The sequence below is a fragment of the Colius striatus genome, chromosome 3 (assembly GCF_028858725.1).
Source record: "Colius striatus isolate bColStr4 chromosome 3, bColStr4.1.hap1, whole genome shotgun sequence".
NCBI classification, from domain to species: domain Eukaryota; kingdom Metazoa; phylum Chordata; class Aves; order Coliiformes; family Coliidae; genus Colius; species Colius striatus.
Genome location: NC_084761.1, coordinates 97418827 through 97433994, shown reverse-complemented (window position 1 = coordinate 97433994; position 15168 = coordinate 97418827). Strand labels below are relative to the sequence as shown.

Here is a 15168-nt window from a genome sequence, read left to right as displayed (position 1 = left end):
AAAGTTCTAACTGACTTGAAGCCCAAACATTTGGTTTTAAATGGTCTGAATTCTCAGTCTTCAATATCATTTTTGAGCAGCTTGGTTCATGTTAGTTTACCCTCAGGATAATGTAATCATTTTTGAGTCTCTTTTTTCACTGTCATCTTTTTGCCACTTCCACACAGGTCTTGCTTTTCTTAGCATTACTTTAAGATACTTTCTACTGATTCCTGTCATTATGAAGTCCTTTACAGGATTTCAGCATGTGGGGGGTCATTTTGTTCTCCCTACACAACAGAAACTGTTTTTCTCAAAACCATTGGGGCTGTGGTGTGGTTTCAGATCTGAAAAATTGGATCTTAAACATTATTTTGCTTTCCTGTTCCTTTTTCTTCTGTAGAAAAGAGCTGTTACAGTTCTACTGGTAAACATGTGTTGTACAGAGAGGATTTGAAGGCAGAGACTCTTGACCCAGAGGGCTGGTTGTAGCTCTCACCTTTTCTTGTTAATGCTTACAGATTGGGGCAGCAGCTTCTCTTTATGCTCTCCCTTGGGGAATTGCTCTTTTAAAAATGTTAAAGCCTTACCTGCTGTAGATAAAGAAAGCAGTGAAGGATCACAAGAGGTAAATCCCTTAACTTTGTATTTCCTTTAAAAGGTCATTTGGAGCAGCGTGGTGTTTCCAGCAAGGTCATGCCTGGGCTTGTTCTGCTGAGAATAGATCTGTTTGTGCACAAACCCTGATGTGATAAGCTGTACTAGGCAGAAGCAGCTCCCCAGGGAAGGCAAGTGTACTTCTGCCTGTGGCATTTTGAATTCCCCTGATCAGGTTAGCAGGAAGGTGGAAGGTGCTGGTGGTCTGGTGGGAAGTGCCAATGCTGTGTGAGTGTGCAATAGGTGAAACTCTCCATGTCAATGCAGGATGAGGGAGCTCTCAAACTGTGTTTCTTGCTGGACTGCCTCAAAACTTGCAAGCCCAGGTGTTTCCCCTATGGACCTACTTATCTGATAGAACTGAAGAGAATGTGCTGTGATAGGCAAAGGATTGCTTCTCAAGAAAAAATGTCTTTGCTCTGAGTGAGTGGAAATCTGCAAAGCCTTGTAAAGGGACAGATTTCTACCTGGAGGTTGGAAAATCAGGTCCTAAGAAGTCTGAGTTCTGAAAGATTCATAATTTTCTTTGTGGTGATGTGACAGTGGTGCTTCACATCAAGTTTAGGAAAGAGTTCTGCTTTCAGAGCAGGGTTCTGCTCCCTTCCTCTTTGGGAAGGAGATAGAACCAGAGTCTCACAGCTGCTGCTGTGCACTGGCTGACAGGTCAGTAGAAATAATCTCTGTTGCTGCCTCTGCATGCTGCTGATGTTCCTTTAATGCAGAGGCAGAGCTGCTCTCAGCACAGCAGGAAACCTGCTGTCCCCAGAAAAGAGGTGTTGCCTGGCTTTTGAAAGGTTGAATTGGAAACTGGAGAACATACAGCTTGAAATCCAAACTAAACCTGTGTCTGTTTTCCAGACATCTTTAATTTTTTGTTTGTGGTGCCTGTTATTTTGAGGGCTTTACCTAATTATTTCCTTCTGCTCTGTCATTCTGCAAACCATCAAGCAGCTCTTGGATCAACTTGCTTCACCTATATAATGCTGGTCATTCAGTTTCACTCAGATGGTTGTGTTATCAAGTGCACTGAATCCTTGTGTGACTCATCTCTGCCTGAACTGACCAGCCTAGAGTGTACCACTTGTGTCTGAGACCTCTGCAGCTACAGGTAAATGAGGAGATGTATTCAGAGAAGTGCAGTGGCCAAACCATGACCTGTGCTGCAGGAAGAGGTGAAAAAAACCCCTCAGGGCCAGAGCCTGGAGAAAATAATTCTTGACCTGAAATCTGACAGTCAGTCCAGTTCCAGGAGTAAGAGCAAGAGGTGTTTTATTTAAGTGTATCCTCTGTAATCTTTGAAGTCAGCAATCACACTCCTCTGTGTGCAGCTCTGGTCAATCCATGACCACTTCAGAGGGAGAGAGAGCCCATCTGACATTCCAGATACTGGAATAAAGGATGCGTGTTGAGCCTCATAGACAAGTCATTGACCCCTGTAGAACCAGTCATGTACAAATGTGTTACAGGCAGAGGAAATGAGCATTTTCTCCTTCTCTTAATAAAGGGTGGGATGAAATGCAAGGACTGGAGAAAAGGAGACTGAGGAGAGACCTTATCACTCCCTACAACTCCTTGACTGGAGGTTGTGGCCAGGAGGGAGATCAGTCTCTGCTCCCAAGCTACAAGTGACAGGACAAAGGGAAACAACCTCAGATTGCACCAGGGAAAGTTTAGATTCAAGATTAGGAACTTTTTCTTCCCTGAAAAGGCTGTCAAGCCCTTGCAAAGGCTGCCCAGGGCCTTGGTGGAGTCCCCATCACTGGAGGAATTCTAGAGCCATGGAGCTGTAGGGCTGAAGGACATGGGTTGGTGGTGGCCCTGACACTGTTTTGTTTGCCTGAATGTTTTGGAGACCTGACAAGTATTATCCAACAGCTGCTTGGTGAGTTTGACCATGGTATGGGTCAGGTTTGGTGAGGTTTTTGCTGTTTTTCTTTGCTCTTCTGTAGAGAATGAAACTGAGAAGACAGGACAGCTTGGTTCACACATTTTCCTCTGAGGGTTAAGCACCTCAGTTTTAAATGAGTAAATGGCTTATAAATAGATTCCTCTTTCAGAAAATGCAAAACAGCCTCTGTTTTGCAGGACAACAGGAACCCAAAACAAGCTCCAGAAGGAAGGAGGGCTAGAACTGCAGGTGTAGGACCTGCTACAGAACCTGAGGAATATTGCATTTGTATGAAAAGTATGTTTGAAAACTGTTTCTGGCATTTAGTAGTGTCTCAGTAGGTGGGCTGCTGCTCTACCTTTGCAATAAAATACTTTCCTAGAGCATTCAAACTAAGCATTAGTGTGCTGTGAGTAAAAATGGGCCAACCTTGAAGCAAAATGATGGGCTCTCTGGAGCTTGCACTCTGTAATTTATTATAGGCCTGTTTGGGTGCACAGAGAAAAGGAGCAGATGAGAAGAAGAGGGGGACAGCAGTGTGATAGTGTGGTGACTCAATTCAAAATGTCATTGAATGACAGAATCATGTGGGTTGCATTAAAGATAATCACCTCCAAGTCCTCCCTTCACTCTGCCAAGCCCAGCACTAAGCCAGGGCCCTCAGCACCTCAGCTTTGGGATCCCTCCAGGGATGGGGACTCCCTCAGCTCTCTGGGCAGCCTGGCACAGGGCTGGTCAGCACTTTGGGGAAGAAATTGTTCCCAGTCTCTAGTCTCAACCTCCCCTGGGGCAGCTTGAGCCCATTTCCTCTTGTCCCGGTACTTGGGAGCAGAGCCAGACCCCCAGCTCACTGCAGCCTCCTGTCAGGGAGTGTCAGAGAGGGCTCCTGTCTCCCCTCAGGCTCCTCTTCTCCAGGCTCAACACCCCCATTCCCTCAGCCCCTCCCCAGCCCCTTGTGCTCCAGCCCCTTCCCCAGCTCTGTGCCCGGCTCTGGCCACGCTGCAGCCCCTCAGTGTCCCTGTGGCAGTGAGTGAGGGGCCCAGCACTGACACAGCCCTGGAGCTGCAGCCTCCCCAGGGCCCAGCACAGGGGACAATCCCTGCCCTGCTCCTGCTGCCACCCCAGTGCTGATCCCAGCCAGGCTGCCCTTGGCCTTCTTAGCCATGTTTGTTTTGGGGTTTGCTGGGGGGCTGCAGGTATCATTGTTGCAGCAATCCTGAACTGCTGGTGGCTTTGTTGGCCAAATCCTCCCCCACATACTTTGCAGCCCCTGCTGCCTGAGCTCAGTGCTGCTGCAACTGTATCATCAATACCACAGTTAGCTTGTTTGAAGCTAGGTGAGATACTGTGAGATGAGCTACAAGCACACCTTTGATCATCCTGGAGATGTACTCATAATGAATCTTATTTTCTGAACATAGATATGCTAATAGAGGTTTTTAGGAAGGCATAATCTGGATCAGAGGATGCTGGAGACTTGTCAGGGTCTGGAAAGCATTTTGTGGTGTTTCTGGGACACAGTATAACCCAGCAAAGCACTAAACAATGTGTCCTGAGATTAAGTACAGGAGTAGTTCTGCAGCTTTCCATGAGAACCTTTGAGTTGGTAACTGAATTAAAGGGTAGTAGTGAATACCTTGCAGGCTTGAGCAAGTAACAGTGTACACAAATATCAGCTACACTTATCAACAGAATATGCAAAACAGGTATCAAGGATGATGGAAGGGTGGGTGTGAGGAGGATGGAGCCAGGCTGCCCTCAGTGATGGCCAATGACAGGACAAGGGGCAACAGGTACAAGCTAGAACAGAAGAGGTTCCAAAGAAACACAAGGCAAAACTTGTTCCCTGTTGAGGTGAGGGAGCACTGGCAGGGGCTGCCCAGATGGGCTGTGGAGGCTCCTTCTCTGGAGACATTCCAACCCAGCTGGATGAGTCCCTGTGTGCCCTACTCTGGCAGGGGGGTTGCACTGGATGAGCTTTCCAGGTCCCTTCCAACCCTTGAGATTCTGTGATTCTGGGAATGAAGTTACCCTTTATGTTGCAGCTGTAATTTAGAATCCTAATTTGCTTCTCAGTTTGTTTCAGGTATAACAACTAATGTGTTAGAAGGGGGAAAAAGCACTTCTGAGTCTTTGCCTTTTGCTATCTTGGAAATGATTAGACTGCCAGTCCTGCCAAATGAAGGGAATTGTTTTCAGGTGGAAGAGTAAAAACAGATTATCATTATTGGATTAAGTAAGAATGGGTTTTGAGCACTTTCAGAGAGAGTCTTTGTAGTGTGGCGATCTTGTTGGGTTTTTTGGGGAGGAGGCTCTGTCAGGTCAAGTAAACTCATTGCACATACCTACAGTGATCTGTAAGCTGTTGTCAAACAGACTGGAATGAATGACAGGACAAGAGGAAACAGCCTCAAGTTGCCCCAGGGGAGGTTGAGGCTGGAGCTGAGGCAGAACTGTTTCCCTGAGAGGGGTGTCAGCCCCTGTGCCAGGCTGCCCAGGGAGCTGGGGGAGTGCCCAGCCCTGGAGGGATCCCAAAGCCATGGAGCTGAGGTGCTGAGGGCCGTGGGGTAGTGCTGGGCTGGGCAGAGTGAGGGCAGGGCTGGGACTGCAGGAGCTTCTAGGGCTTTTCCAACCAAAATGATTCTATGGCTGCTGTCAGGATAAAATTCCCATTGCACGGAGCACTGTGCACAACTTAGAAGGATCCATTGCATGATCCCACTTAATCATGGGAAAGCAACTTGCACATGTCCTGTGTGGGTAAAAAACCCCATGAGAGTGGGGGGGCTGTCTCTTGTTTGGAACACAACACTGGTATTGCACTTCAGATGGCAAAATGACAAGTGCAAGAGAAAGAGAAGGCAAATCTCTCACCATTTCTGTTTCCCTTTTGCAGCTGATGAGGAACACCAGCAAAATGTGGCAGCAGCAGTGGTGGCCAGGCCTCGGCCCCACGCTGAGGAGAGGGGAGATGGGATGCCGAGGCGTCGGAGGAACATGGGCAACAGGATGATGGCCCAGAGGAGAGCACAGCAGGCAGAAGACTGGCTGGAAGGTAACCTTTGGTTCAGTTCCTCTTGCAAATGTTGTAATGGTCCTTAACAGCAGATGTTAAGGTTGGTGAAGGTGTGTGGTTGGCTCCTGAGGAAAGTTTTGCTGACTGTGACCTGCTGCATGACTGAATCTTTTTGGCTGTCCATCCTCTCTGTACTTCATCATCTATCTATAGATACCACTTTAACTTAAGTGTCTGCCTCCTCCTGTGGTGAGTGCTGGTAGTTTGGTGTGCCAACAGGACATCACAGCATATCACTTACATCACTTACTTCCTAGAAACTGCCTCTTGTATTTCCTGCCCAGCCATGCAGGTTGAATCTGAGCAAAGAGTATCCACACCTTGCACTAGAATAATGAGCTGTAGGAAGGTGTTGGTTTCTTACACATCTCTGGGACACATCAGTTCCTCAATGTAATATCTGCAAAGAGAGACACTGCAAGAAGGACATTATGATCTGTAACACAAGTCTGTGCTGAGTGCCCTGGGGGTGTTTAGTCTGGAGAAAAGGAGGCTGAGGGGAGACAGGAGCACTCTACAACTCCCTGACAGGATGTTGTGGTCAGGGTGGAAGGAGTCAGTCTCTTCTCCCAAGGTACAAGCAACAGCCTCAAGTTGTACCATGGGAGGTTTAGATTGACTATTAGGAAACATTTCTTCCCTAAAAATGTTGTCCAGCCCTGTCCCAGGCTGCCCAGGGCAGTGGTGGAGTCCCCATCCCTGAGGGGATCCCAAAGCCATGTGGCTGAGGGCCATGGGTTAGTGGTGGCTGTGGCAGTGCTGGAGGAACAGTTGGACACAGGATCTTAAAGGTCTTTTTCAACCTCAACAATTCTGTGATCTTCCTCCATCCAGCAAGCCTCCCTCTTCTGGTGAAACTTCACACATTATTATCTTTCTTGCTAAAGAGGTGATAACACCAGGATTCACCCAATTGAGTTTCTTCTACTTTCAGATTGTGGGTTAAGTGTTCAGGGTTTCTGCTCAAGTGAGCTTTGCTTCACTCGAGTTTACAGCTGTCTTTTTGGCCTGCAGTAGGTGAGAAACACTGTGTGTGATGCCTTGTTTAGGGGCTAGTTGCTTTTCTTGTCTTGCCTCTTGCACTCACATTGGCAGGCACATGTACTTGCCAGGCTGATTGTGTTCAACCCTTTCACAAAGGGAAGATTGACACGTCTGAACTTTTCAACTTTGGGTATTTCTTTTCATGTGATCCCAGAAAGAAAATTGAATCTAAAATCTTTCACCTTAAACTGCAGACATCAAAGGTGTGAATGCTGAAGGCCAACAGTGAAGCTGTCAAAGCAAATGGTTTATCTTACTTTATCACTTCAGCAATAGAAGAATCTCCTTGTTGGGCCTTATAAATAATTCCTTTGCAGCTTACTGTACATCAGATCCAAGTGCTGCAGCTCTTGCATGAAGCTTTCTTTGAAATGCCATCCCTGTCTTATTTGGGGTTTTTGTCTTTTTCAAATTAAACCAACTTACCATAGAATCACAGAGTCATTTCAGCTGGAAGAGATCTTTAAGGTCATCAAGTGTAGCCTTTGTCCCAGCCCTATCAACCACCAGCCCATTTCCCTCAGTGCAACACACACCCAGCTCTGAAACTGACTCCAGCAGCTCCCTGGGCAGCCCCTTCCAATGCCTGACAGCCCTTGCAGCAAAGAAATCTCTCCTCAGATCCAACTTGAACCTCCCCTGGAGCAACTCAAGGCTGCTTCCTCTTGTTCTATTGCTTGTCACTAGGGAGAACAGACCCACTCCCACCTCACTACAACTTCTTTTCAGGTTCTTGCACTTTGCTTCTGTTTTGTGCTTCTGTAGGGGTTTATATTCATCTTTTGGGGTGGTCTTTCTGAGTTCCTAAGCCTCAGTGCACAACAGGAATGCCAAAGCCTTTGGAGTGATTCAAAGCCAGAGCCTCCAAGCCCCCTTGTACTCTAACTCTCCTCACTAAGAGTGGGAAGTTAGGTGTGTGTGGTGGTTTAGCCCTGGCTAAGTGCCAGGTGCCCACCAAGTCCTTCTGTCACTCTCCCTCCTAAACTGGACAGGGGAGAGAGAAATACACCAAGAGGTTTGTGAGTGGAGATCAGGACAGGGAGATCACTCAGCAATTAGTGTCACAGGTAAAAGACTCAACTTGGGAAGAAAAGGGTTTGATTTATTGATGAACCATCAGAAAAGAGAGATGAGAAATAAAACTGAATCTCAAACCACCTCCCCCATCCCTCCCTGTGCCCAGGACTCTCCTTCACCCCCCCCCAGCAGCACAGGGGATGGGAGTTACAGTCAGTTCATCACAGATGGACTTTGCTGCTGCTGTTTCTCAGGGGGAGGCCTCCTCACACTTCCCACTGCTACACTGTGGGGTCCCTCTCTCAGGAGACAGTCCCTCACCAACTGCTCCAGCGTGGCTCCTTCCCATGGGCTGCAGCTCCCCACCAACTGCTCCAGCATGGGGCCTGCCATGGGGCAGCTCCTCACACCCTGCCCCAACGTGGGTCATTGTCATGGTTTGACATGATAGCCTTTTCTGGTAAGGGGGAAGGGGCTGTAAAGATGGCTCCTGTAAGAAGTTGCTCACAGCTCTCCCCAGCTCTGAGCCAGAGCCACTGCTGGGCCTGAGCCAATTAGACGCCTCCATGACCACTTTTTAAGAAGAAGCTGGAAGAGGAGGTTTCTTCCTCCATCTTTTTCCTTCTTCTGCCCCTGCTTTTCCTTCTGGCTGGTGGTGGTGCAAGGAGTAGGAACAGTGAGAGAAACAACCATGTGGACTCCAAGGTCAGTGATGAAAGAGGGGAGGCAAGATCCATTCCTGGCCTTCCCAAAGCATCCACTACGCGTACTGCAGCCCTGCTTCTCGGGAGGTGGCTGGACATGGCTGCTGATGGGAGTAGAGAGTAACAGCTTTATCTGCTTTTGCTTTACTGCTTCTTTATTAAACTGCTTTTATCTCAACCCACAAGACTCCATCTTATTTTCTCCCCTTCCCTGGCTTGCTGAGGAGGTGGGGGATAGAGCGGTGTGGTGAGCACCTGGCATCCAGCCAGGGTCAAACTACCACAGCCATCCATGGGGAGAACAGTCCTTCATGAACAGACTGCTCCAGCCTGGGGCTCTCACAGGGTCACAAGCCCTGACAGCAAAAATGCTCTGGCCTGGGTTACTCTCTCCCCATGGGCTCCCAGGTCCTGCCAGGAACTTGCTCCAGGCTGAGCTTCCCACAGAGTCACAGCCTCCTTCAGGCATCACCCGCTCCAGCGTGGGCTCCTGCATGGGCTGTGAGTGGGTCTCTGCTCCCTGGGGCCTCCCTGGGCTGCAGGGGCACAGCTGCCTCACCATAGGCTGCACCACAGGGCACAGAGGAGTCTTTCTTTCAGGGCCTAAGTAGCCTCCTCCCTTTCCTTCTCCACTGACCTTGGTGTCTGGAGAGATGTTGTCACATTCTCACTCCCTGTCACTGCTGCAGTTCAGCAACTGCTCAGCCATTCCTTCCCCTTCTCCAGTTTGTTAATCACAGAGGTGTTCCCTCAGTCACTAGTTGGCCAGGCCTTGGTCAGCTGTGGGTCCATCTTAGAACTGACTGGCCTTAGCCCTGTCAGCTCCAGGGGAAGCTTCTGGCAGCTCTTTGTTTAAAGAAGCCACTCCTGTAGCCCCCCACTACCAGAAACCTGGCCCAGGCCAAACCACTACAAATGACTGATTTATGTTTCATACAACCACAGTATACCCTTATTCATCTTGAGTTTTCCTGTAATTATTGATTTATGTCTTCCTTGGTTTTCCTTTAACTATTGATTTACATGTTACAGTAGACACTCATTTAGCATCACCCCTTCCTTCATTTCCTCAGGAGACTGAGCACAGACCTCAGTGAAGTAGTGTAGCATTGAGGTGCAGAGTGACTAGTGGCCATGATTGCTTGGGATTAGCCTTGCTTTGTCATGGACTGGCTGCAAAGCCTTTAGCCTGGCCCAGAGCTACCTTTATTAATGTGGAGTTTGGAGGTTTTTACCCCTTAGAAAATGTGCTACATGTTTTGAAGCCTCTGAACATGTGACACAGGCCTGGAATCCCCCTTGGATTTGTCTCCTTTGTGTGGGGACCACGTGCTTTTACCCTGTGTCATTGCAATATAGAGCAGCTTTCCCTAATCACTGCCTCTGCTTGAACCTGTTGAAATAACAAAGTATCCTCACAGCAGAAATTTGTGTTCTAAAACTGAGTTAACTCACATGGAAAGAGCCCAGAATACATGGAGTGATGTACAGAGCAATGCAGGAGCAGTCAGGGCATTCAGGCCTGAAAAAGCAAAGTTATTTGGCAGTGTAGACACCAGCCAGTCTGCTTTCCTCAGTCTTGACTTGTAAATGTTTATGTTGCTTTCTAAAGGCCTCTGAATGTCTGCAACTGAAGTGGATTTTTTTTAACTGTTAAATTAGTTCAATTGTTTTAGCAGTAGGTTTTTGTTCTGTGTGCAGAATTTCCACCCTGGGGCTTGTGTTTAGCTTTGAGCAGCAAAGCTACCTGATCCTGCTCTGTGGCATTCTGACTTCTGCCCCAAGTCAGTGCAGGTATAACATCAGCTCCTCACTGCAAAATTTTGAGCCTTGATCTCAGGAAGGCCATGAGGATGCTCTGGCCCACATCTATGTTGCCACTACAGGCACAGGAGTCAGGTAGGAGCTGCTGTTATCACCAAAGTGTTCTGCCTCTTGCAAGCTGGTTCTGCTGACTCTAGGGTCATCCTCAAAGCAACACTTGCAGCCTTTGGGGTTGTGGTTAACGTGAGGGTTTTCTGTTTTCCATCTAACAATCAGATTTCAATTCCAGAATGAGAAAGTAAGTGTCAAGGGTACAATAGTAGCCCCTAGTTTCTGCTACCTGTGCCAAGCTGTTGCAGTGTGCCAGTACTCAAATCTCTCACAGACTGATGGAGGGGGGGGAGGAAAAAGGGCAAAACAAACTGTGGCATGAGGATCAAAACCTTGATAACTTTTATTGTCCCTTGGAATTATGGAATTCTTTTGTTTGGAAAAGCCCTTGAAGCTCCTGCAGTCCCAGCCCTGCCCTCACCCTGCCCAGCCCAGCACTACCCCAGGGCCCTCAGCACCTCAGCTCCACGGCTTTGGGATCCCTCCAGGGATGGGGACTCCCCCAGCTCCCTGGGCAGCTTGGGCCAGGGGCTGACACCCCTCTGAGGGGAAAAGACCTTCCTAAAGTTCTTCCTAGTGCATCCGAGTGTCCCTGTGTTAGGTTGGTGATGGCTCAAAAGCTGAACAGTATGGCCTGGCTTTGGTTGATCTTATTTAGAATGACAGAATGGTGGAGGTTGGAAGAGTTCTACAGAGCTGCTGCAGCCCCAGCCCCTGCTAAAGCAGCTTCCCCTGGCTCAGGGGGCACAGGGACATGTCCAGGTGGGGTTGGAAACCTCCTGAGAAGGAGCCTCCACACCCTCCCTGGGCAGCCTGGGCCAGGGCTCCCTCCCCTCAGCACCAAAGGAGTTTCTCCTCCCGTGCCTGTGGAGCTTCCTGTGTTTCAGCTTCTGTCCATTACCCCTTGTCCTGGAACTGAAGACAACAGAAAAAACCCTACAATCCACCCTACAAGTACTTGTAAGTATTCATGAGGTTGATTTACCTGCAAGCCTGGGTAAGGAGGTATTTCATACAGACAAGGACAGCAGATGATTCTTTCCAATACTCACCTCTACACCCAGTGCCACGTTATAATTCTTCCTCAGTGAGTTGGACTAAGACACCTAAATTACTTGCAGGTTGTCACAGTCAGAAAACAAATGTTGAAGCTCTAAATGCCTCAGCTTTCCTACCAGAGCTGCAGCCCACACAGCCCACGTAGGTTCCTTCTTCAGGCCTTTGATGTGGGCTGGGCCGTGCCATGGGGGCAGGTACTGCTAGCCAGCTGCCTGAGTAATGACTTTCAGTGGTTAGCTGATGTTGTGAGAACATCAATGTCTATTAATAACCTCTCATGACCAAAGATTGCTGGGGAGATGTTTGTTTTTTTCATGGGTGACAAAGTAATTATGAAAATGACTGAGACCCCTGAGCTCTGCTCCCCTGAGCTCTGTTCCAGGCTGCCTTTAGGAAAAAAACAGGGTTTGAGTGGTTTATATCGCCCCAAAATCATTCTACTTGTAACACTACTGTCTTCCCTGCAGCCCTGTGCCATCTAGGCAACCCCAGTTAAAGTCTGTGTGCCTCAGAGGACATCTGTGCTGCATACTGTAGCAGGATGTCTATGCCTTCCCCTGTGGGAAAGGAGGCTGGAAGGAGAGTTTTGTATCCATGTGGTTACATTGCTTCTGCTACCCCAGACAGCTGACTTGTTAGCTCTGTTGTATCTTAATTTAAATTCAACCCAGACAGAGGTTACTTTGTGGGGCTGACCACAGCCAAGATGAGAATAAACTCACTGCAAGGCAGAGATCTGTGTGGATTTCAGGAATTACCCATTTAGGGCAGGAGAGGCCAAGCTAAGCAGTGAAAGGAAGCAGGGGAAAGGGCATAAACTGAAGTCGTGTTGAGGGTTGTTTGGGGCATGGGACAATGTGAATAAGCAGCATTAGCCACTTTGCTGTTTATTGACTGAGGAGAGAGTGTTTTCCTCTTGTTTGTGCCTGACTGATGACCTTAGTGCATCCATAGAGTCATAGAGTGGTTGGGGCTGCAAAGGACCTTAAAGCTCATCTGGTTCCAACCCCCTGCCATGGGCAGGGACACCTTCTACCAGCCCAGGTTGCTCCCAGCCCCATCCAACCTGCCCTTGGACACTTCCAGGGATGAGGTAGCCACAGCCTCTCTGGGCAGCCTGGGCCAGGACCTCACCACCCTCACAGGGAAGAACTTCTTCCTGACATCTCATCTCACTTTCCCCTCTGTCAGTCTGGAGCCATCACCCCTTGTCCTGTTACTCCAGGCTCCTGTACAAAGTCCCTCTCTGGCCCCTTTAGGGACTGGAGGCTGCTCTAAGGTCTCCCCAGAGCCTTCTCTTCTCCAGGCTGAACACCCCCAGCTCTTTCAACCTGTCTCCACAGCAGAGGGGCTCCAGCCCTCTGATCATCTCTGTTGCCTCCTCTGGACTTGCTCCAACAGCTCCATGCCCTGATGTTGGTGCCCCAGAGCTGGAGGCAGCACTGCAGGAGGTTCTCACCAGAGCAGGGGAGAGGAGGAGAATTCCCTCCCTGGACCTGCTGCCCATGCTGCTGGTGATACAGCCCAGGGCATGATTGGTGTTCTAAGTCCTTCTCCCTTGATCTGCTCTCAATCCCTTCATCCCCCAGCCTGTACTGACACCAGGGAATGCCCTGACCCAGGGACCTTTCACTTGGCCTTGCTGAACCTCATGAGGTGTGCACAGATCCACCTCTCCAGCCTGTCCAGGTCCCTCTGGATGCCATCCCTTCCCTCCAACCTGATGACTGCCCCACACAGCTTGGTGCCATTGGCAAACATGCTGAGGCTGCTCTCAGTCCCACTGTCCATGTTGCTGACAAAGATCTTAAACAGCACCAGTCCCAATACTGACCTCAGAGAAACTCCAGTCTTCACTGCTCTCCAGCTGGACCTTGATCAGCTTTGGGTACATGTAAAGATGTTTTGTTGAGAGCTTTTATTTGGTTACTGGTCCTGGGCAGAAAAAGCACTCATCCAGTTCTCCAGTTGAGCTTCCACTTCCAAACCTGCTCCTTGTGCCTTGAACACTACCAAGAGCTCTGCAGTGAAGTTTGTACTTTTCTTGACACTACATTTCTTGCTTCTTGGAGCAGCAAGTGACCCAGACAATCTGATATTTGCACAAAAGTGACAAGGAACTCATGGGGATGAACTTAAAACAGCATCTGTGGTTGGGTCATCTTGATCCCACACAGTGGTGAAAACAAGGATGATGATCTCAAGCAAATGTCTGTGCTTGAAGGACTGTTCCATGTCATTTCCAACAGTGACTTTGTAAAAACATGGAGTGAGGAAACCTGCCTGCCTGAGCACACAACACAAAGAGCCTGGGCAAAGACAGAGGCATGCACAGCCCAAGTGCCTTTTGCAGTCAGTGAGACACAGGTTTTGCAGTTCAGGTTTTGTGTCACTCAGAGTGGTGTTTTGGCCCAAAACTTGCTGCCGTTGATTTGAGGGGGTTGACATTTTTGTTGGTGGATGGCAGCAGATCATGATTGAGGGCAGCTGCAAAGAAACAGACTTCTCTAAGAAATGGTAACCACCTCCAAGCCATCAAGGAAAAGAGAGACCAGTGGGCAGCCCTCTGGGTTGGAGGCCTCTGGGAGGTGTTATAGGTGAAGTTGAGTTAGAGAAGGAAACAAGGCAAAAGAGAAGGACGTGCCAGGGGGGTCTGTGCAGCCCAGTAGATGTCCAAGGAATACTTTAAAGGTTTTAATTTTGAGAGATGCTCACTTCCATATCCTCCACACAGGTCACTTCTTGACTTGGTGCAAGAGGTGTTGCTGAAAAATGGGATGTGTCTTAACAGACAGGATGAAAAGAACCAGTTTTGTCAAAGGTTTTGTTTCTAACTAGAACAAACTACAGGCTCTCTACTTTTGGCAGCAGCATAGAAAAGATTAAATATCCCAACATTCACATGCCTTTTTCTCTGAGCTTTTAGCCTTGTACATCTAAGCATAGATTTAAGAACATCCAGTGCAGCAAACATTGGGTTAAATTGCCTTTTACTTACACAGACTGGATAATGATAAAGTCAACAGATTTTAAGTGCTCTTAGCTTGTAAAATAAAAATGATAACGAGCAGTTAATGGTTCCAACATAAATTATAACTTTCCTCTTTTGCTTGGCAAGGCTTTGGGATCAGAATCTCATGTTTTCCTTCATGAGTGTTAATCGTGATTGAGGAAGAAACCATAAAACAAACATTAAAAGGGTCTTAAAAGTTGAAATAAATAAGATATTTGAGCACAGAACTATGCTGAGATGGTTTTTTTTAAAGCCCATTCTTGCTTTGTGTGGTATTTAAGTCCAGCATTGAAATCTCACAGCTAAAAGGAAATCTTGTGTGTTTTCTGCTAGTTTTGAGGGGGAGGAATATAACAACTAACTGTAATCATTTCTCTCCATTCACTGATGACTACTGTGACTAATTTCAAGTGTCTGAGCTGAAATTTGGCAGTATAAGCAGCACCTTTTCTGAGCAGATTACCTCTCATGAAATGTTGTACCTCCCCATACTGTGGTTGTTGAGTCTCCTTCTCTGGAGACATTCAAACCCCAGCTGGATGAGTTCCTGTGTGCCCTACTCTAGGTGGTGCTGCTCTGGCAGGGGGAGTTGCACTGGATGAGCTTTTGAGGTTCCTTCCAGCCCTTGAGATTCTGTGATCTGGAACATTTCAATGTGATGCCAAGCTTGTGAAACAGCTGGTAACAGAGCTGTATCGATCCATGTCGCAGGTGAAATCATTTTAGTGCTTAATCAGTAGGAAAACCTTTCTAGTGCAGTTAAATTTTGACTGCTGATACCCTGAAGTACTAAATCAAAAGTTAATTTTGACTTGCTACTAGTCATATAGAAAGTGACTTGAGTGTTATCAAAATA

General features: G+C 48.0%; 1 protein-coding gene across 2 annotated transcripts in view; it reads left to right on the top strand.

The window, feature by feature from the left end:
• Positions 1-15168, top strand: part of DDRGK1 (DDRGK domain containing 1) — a 45345-nt gene that overhangs the window by 1332 nt on the left and 28845 nt on the right. For both annotated transcript variants that reach the window (XM_061994287.1, XM_061994285.1), the window contains exon 2: positions 5421-5579. In XM_061994287.1, coding sequence (XP_061850271.1) covers positions 5421-5579 — 159 coding nt within the window. The remainder of the gene's footprint in view (positions 1-5420; positions 5580-15168) is intronic.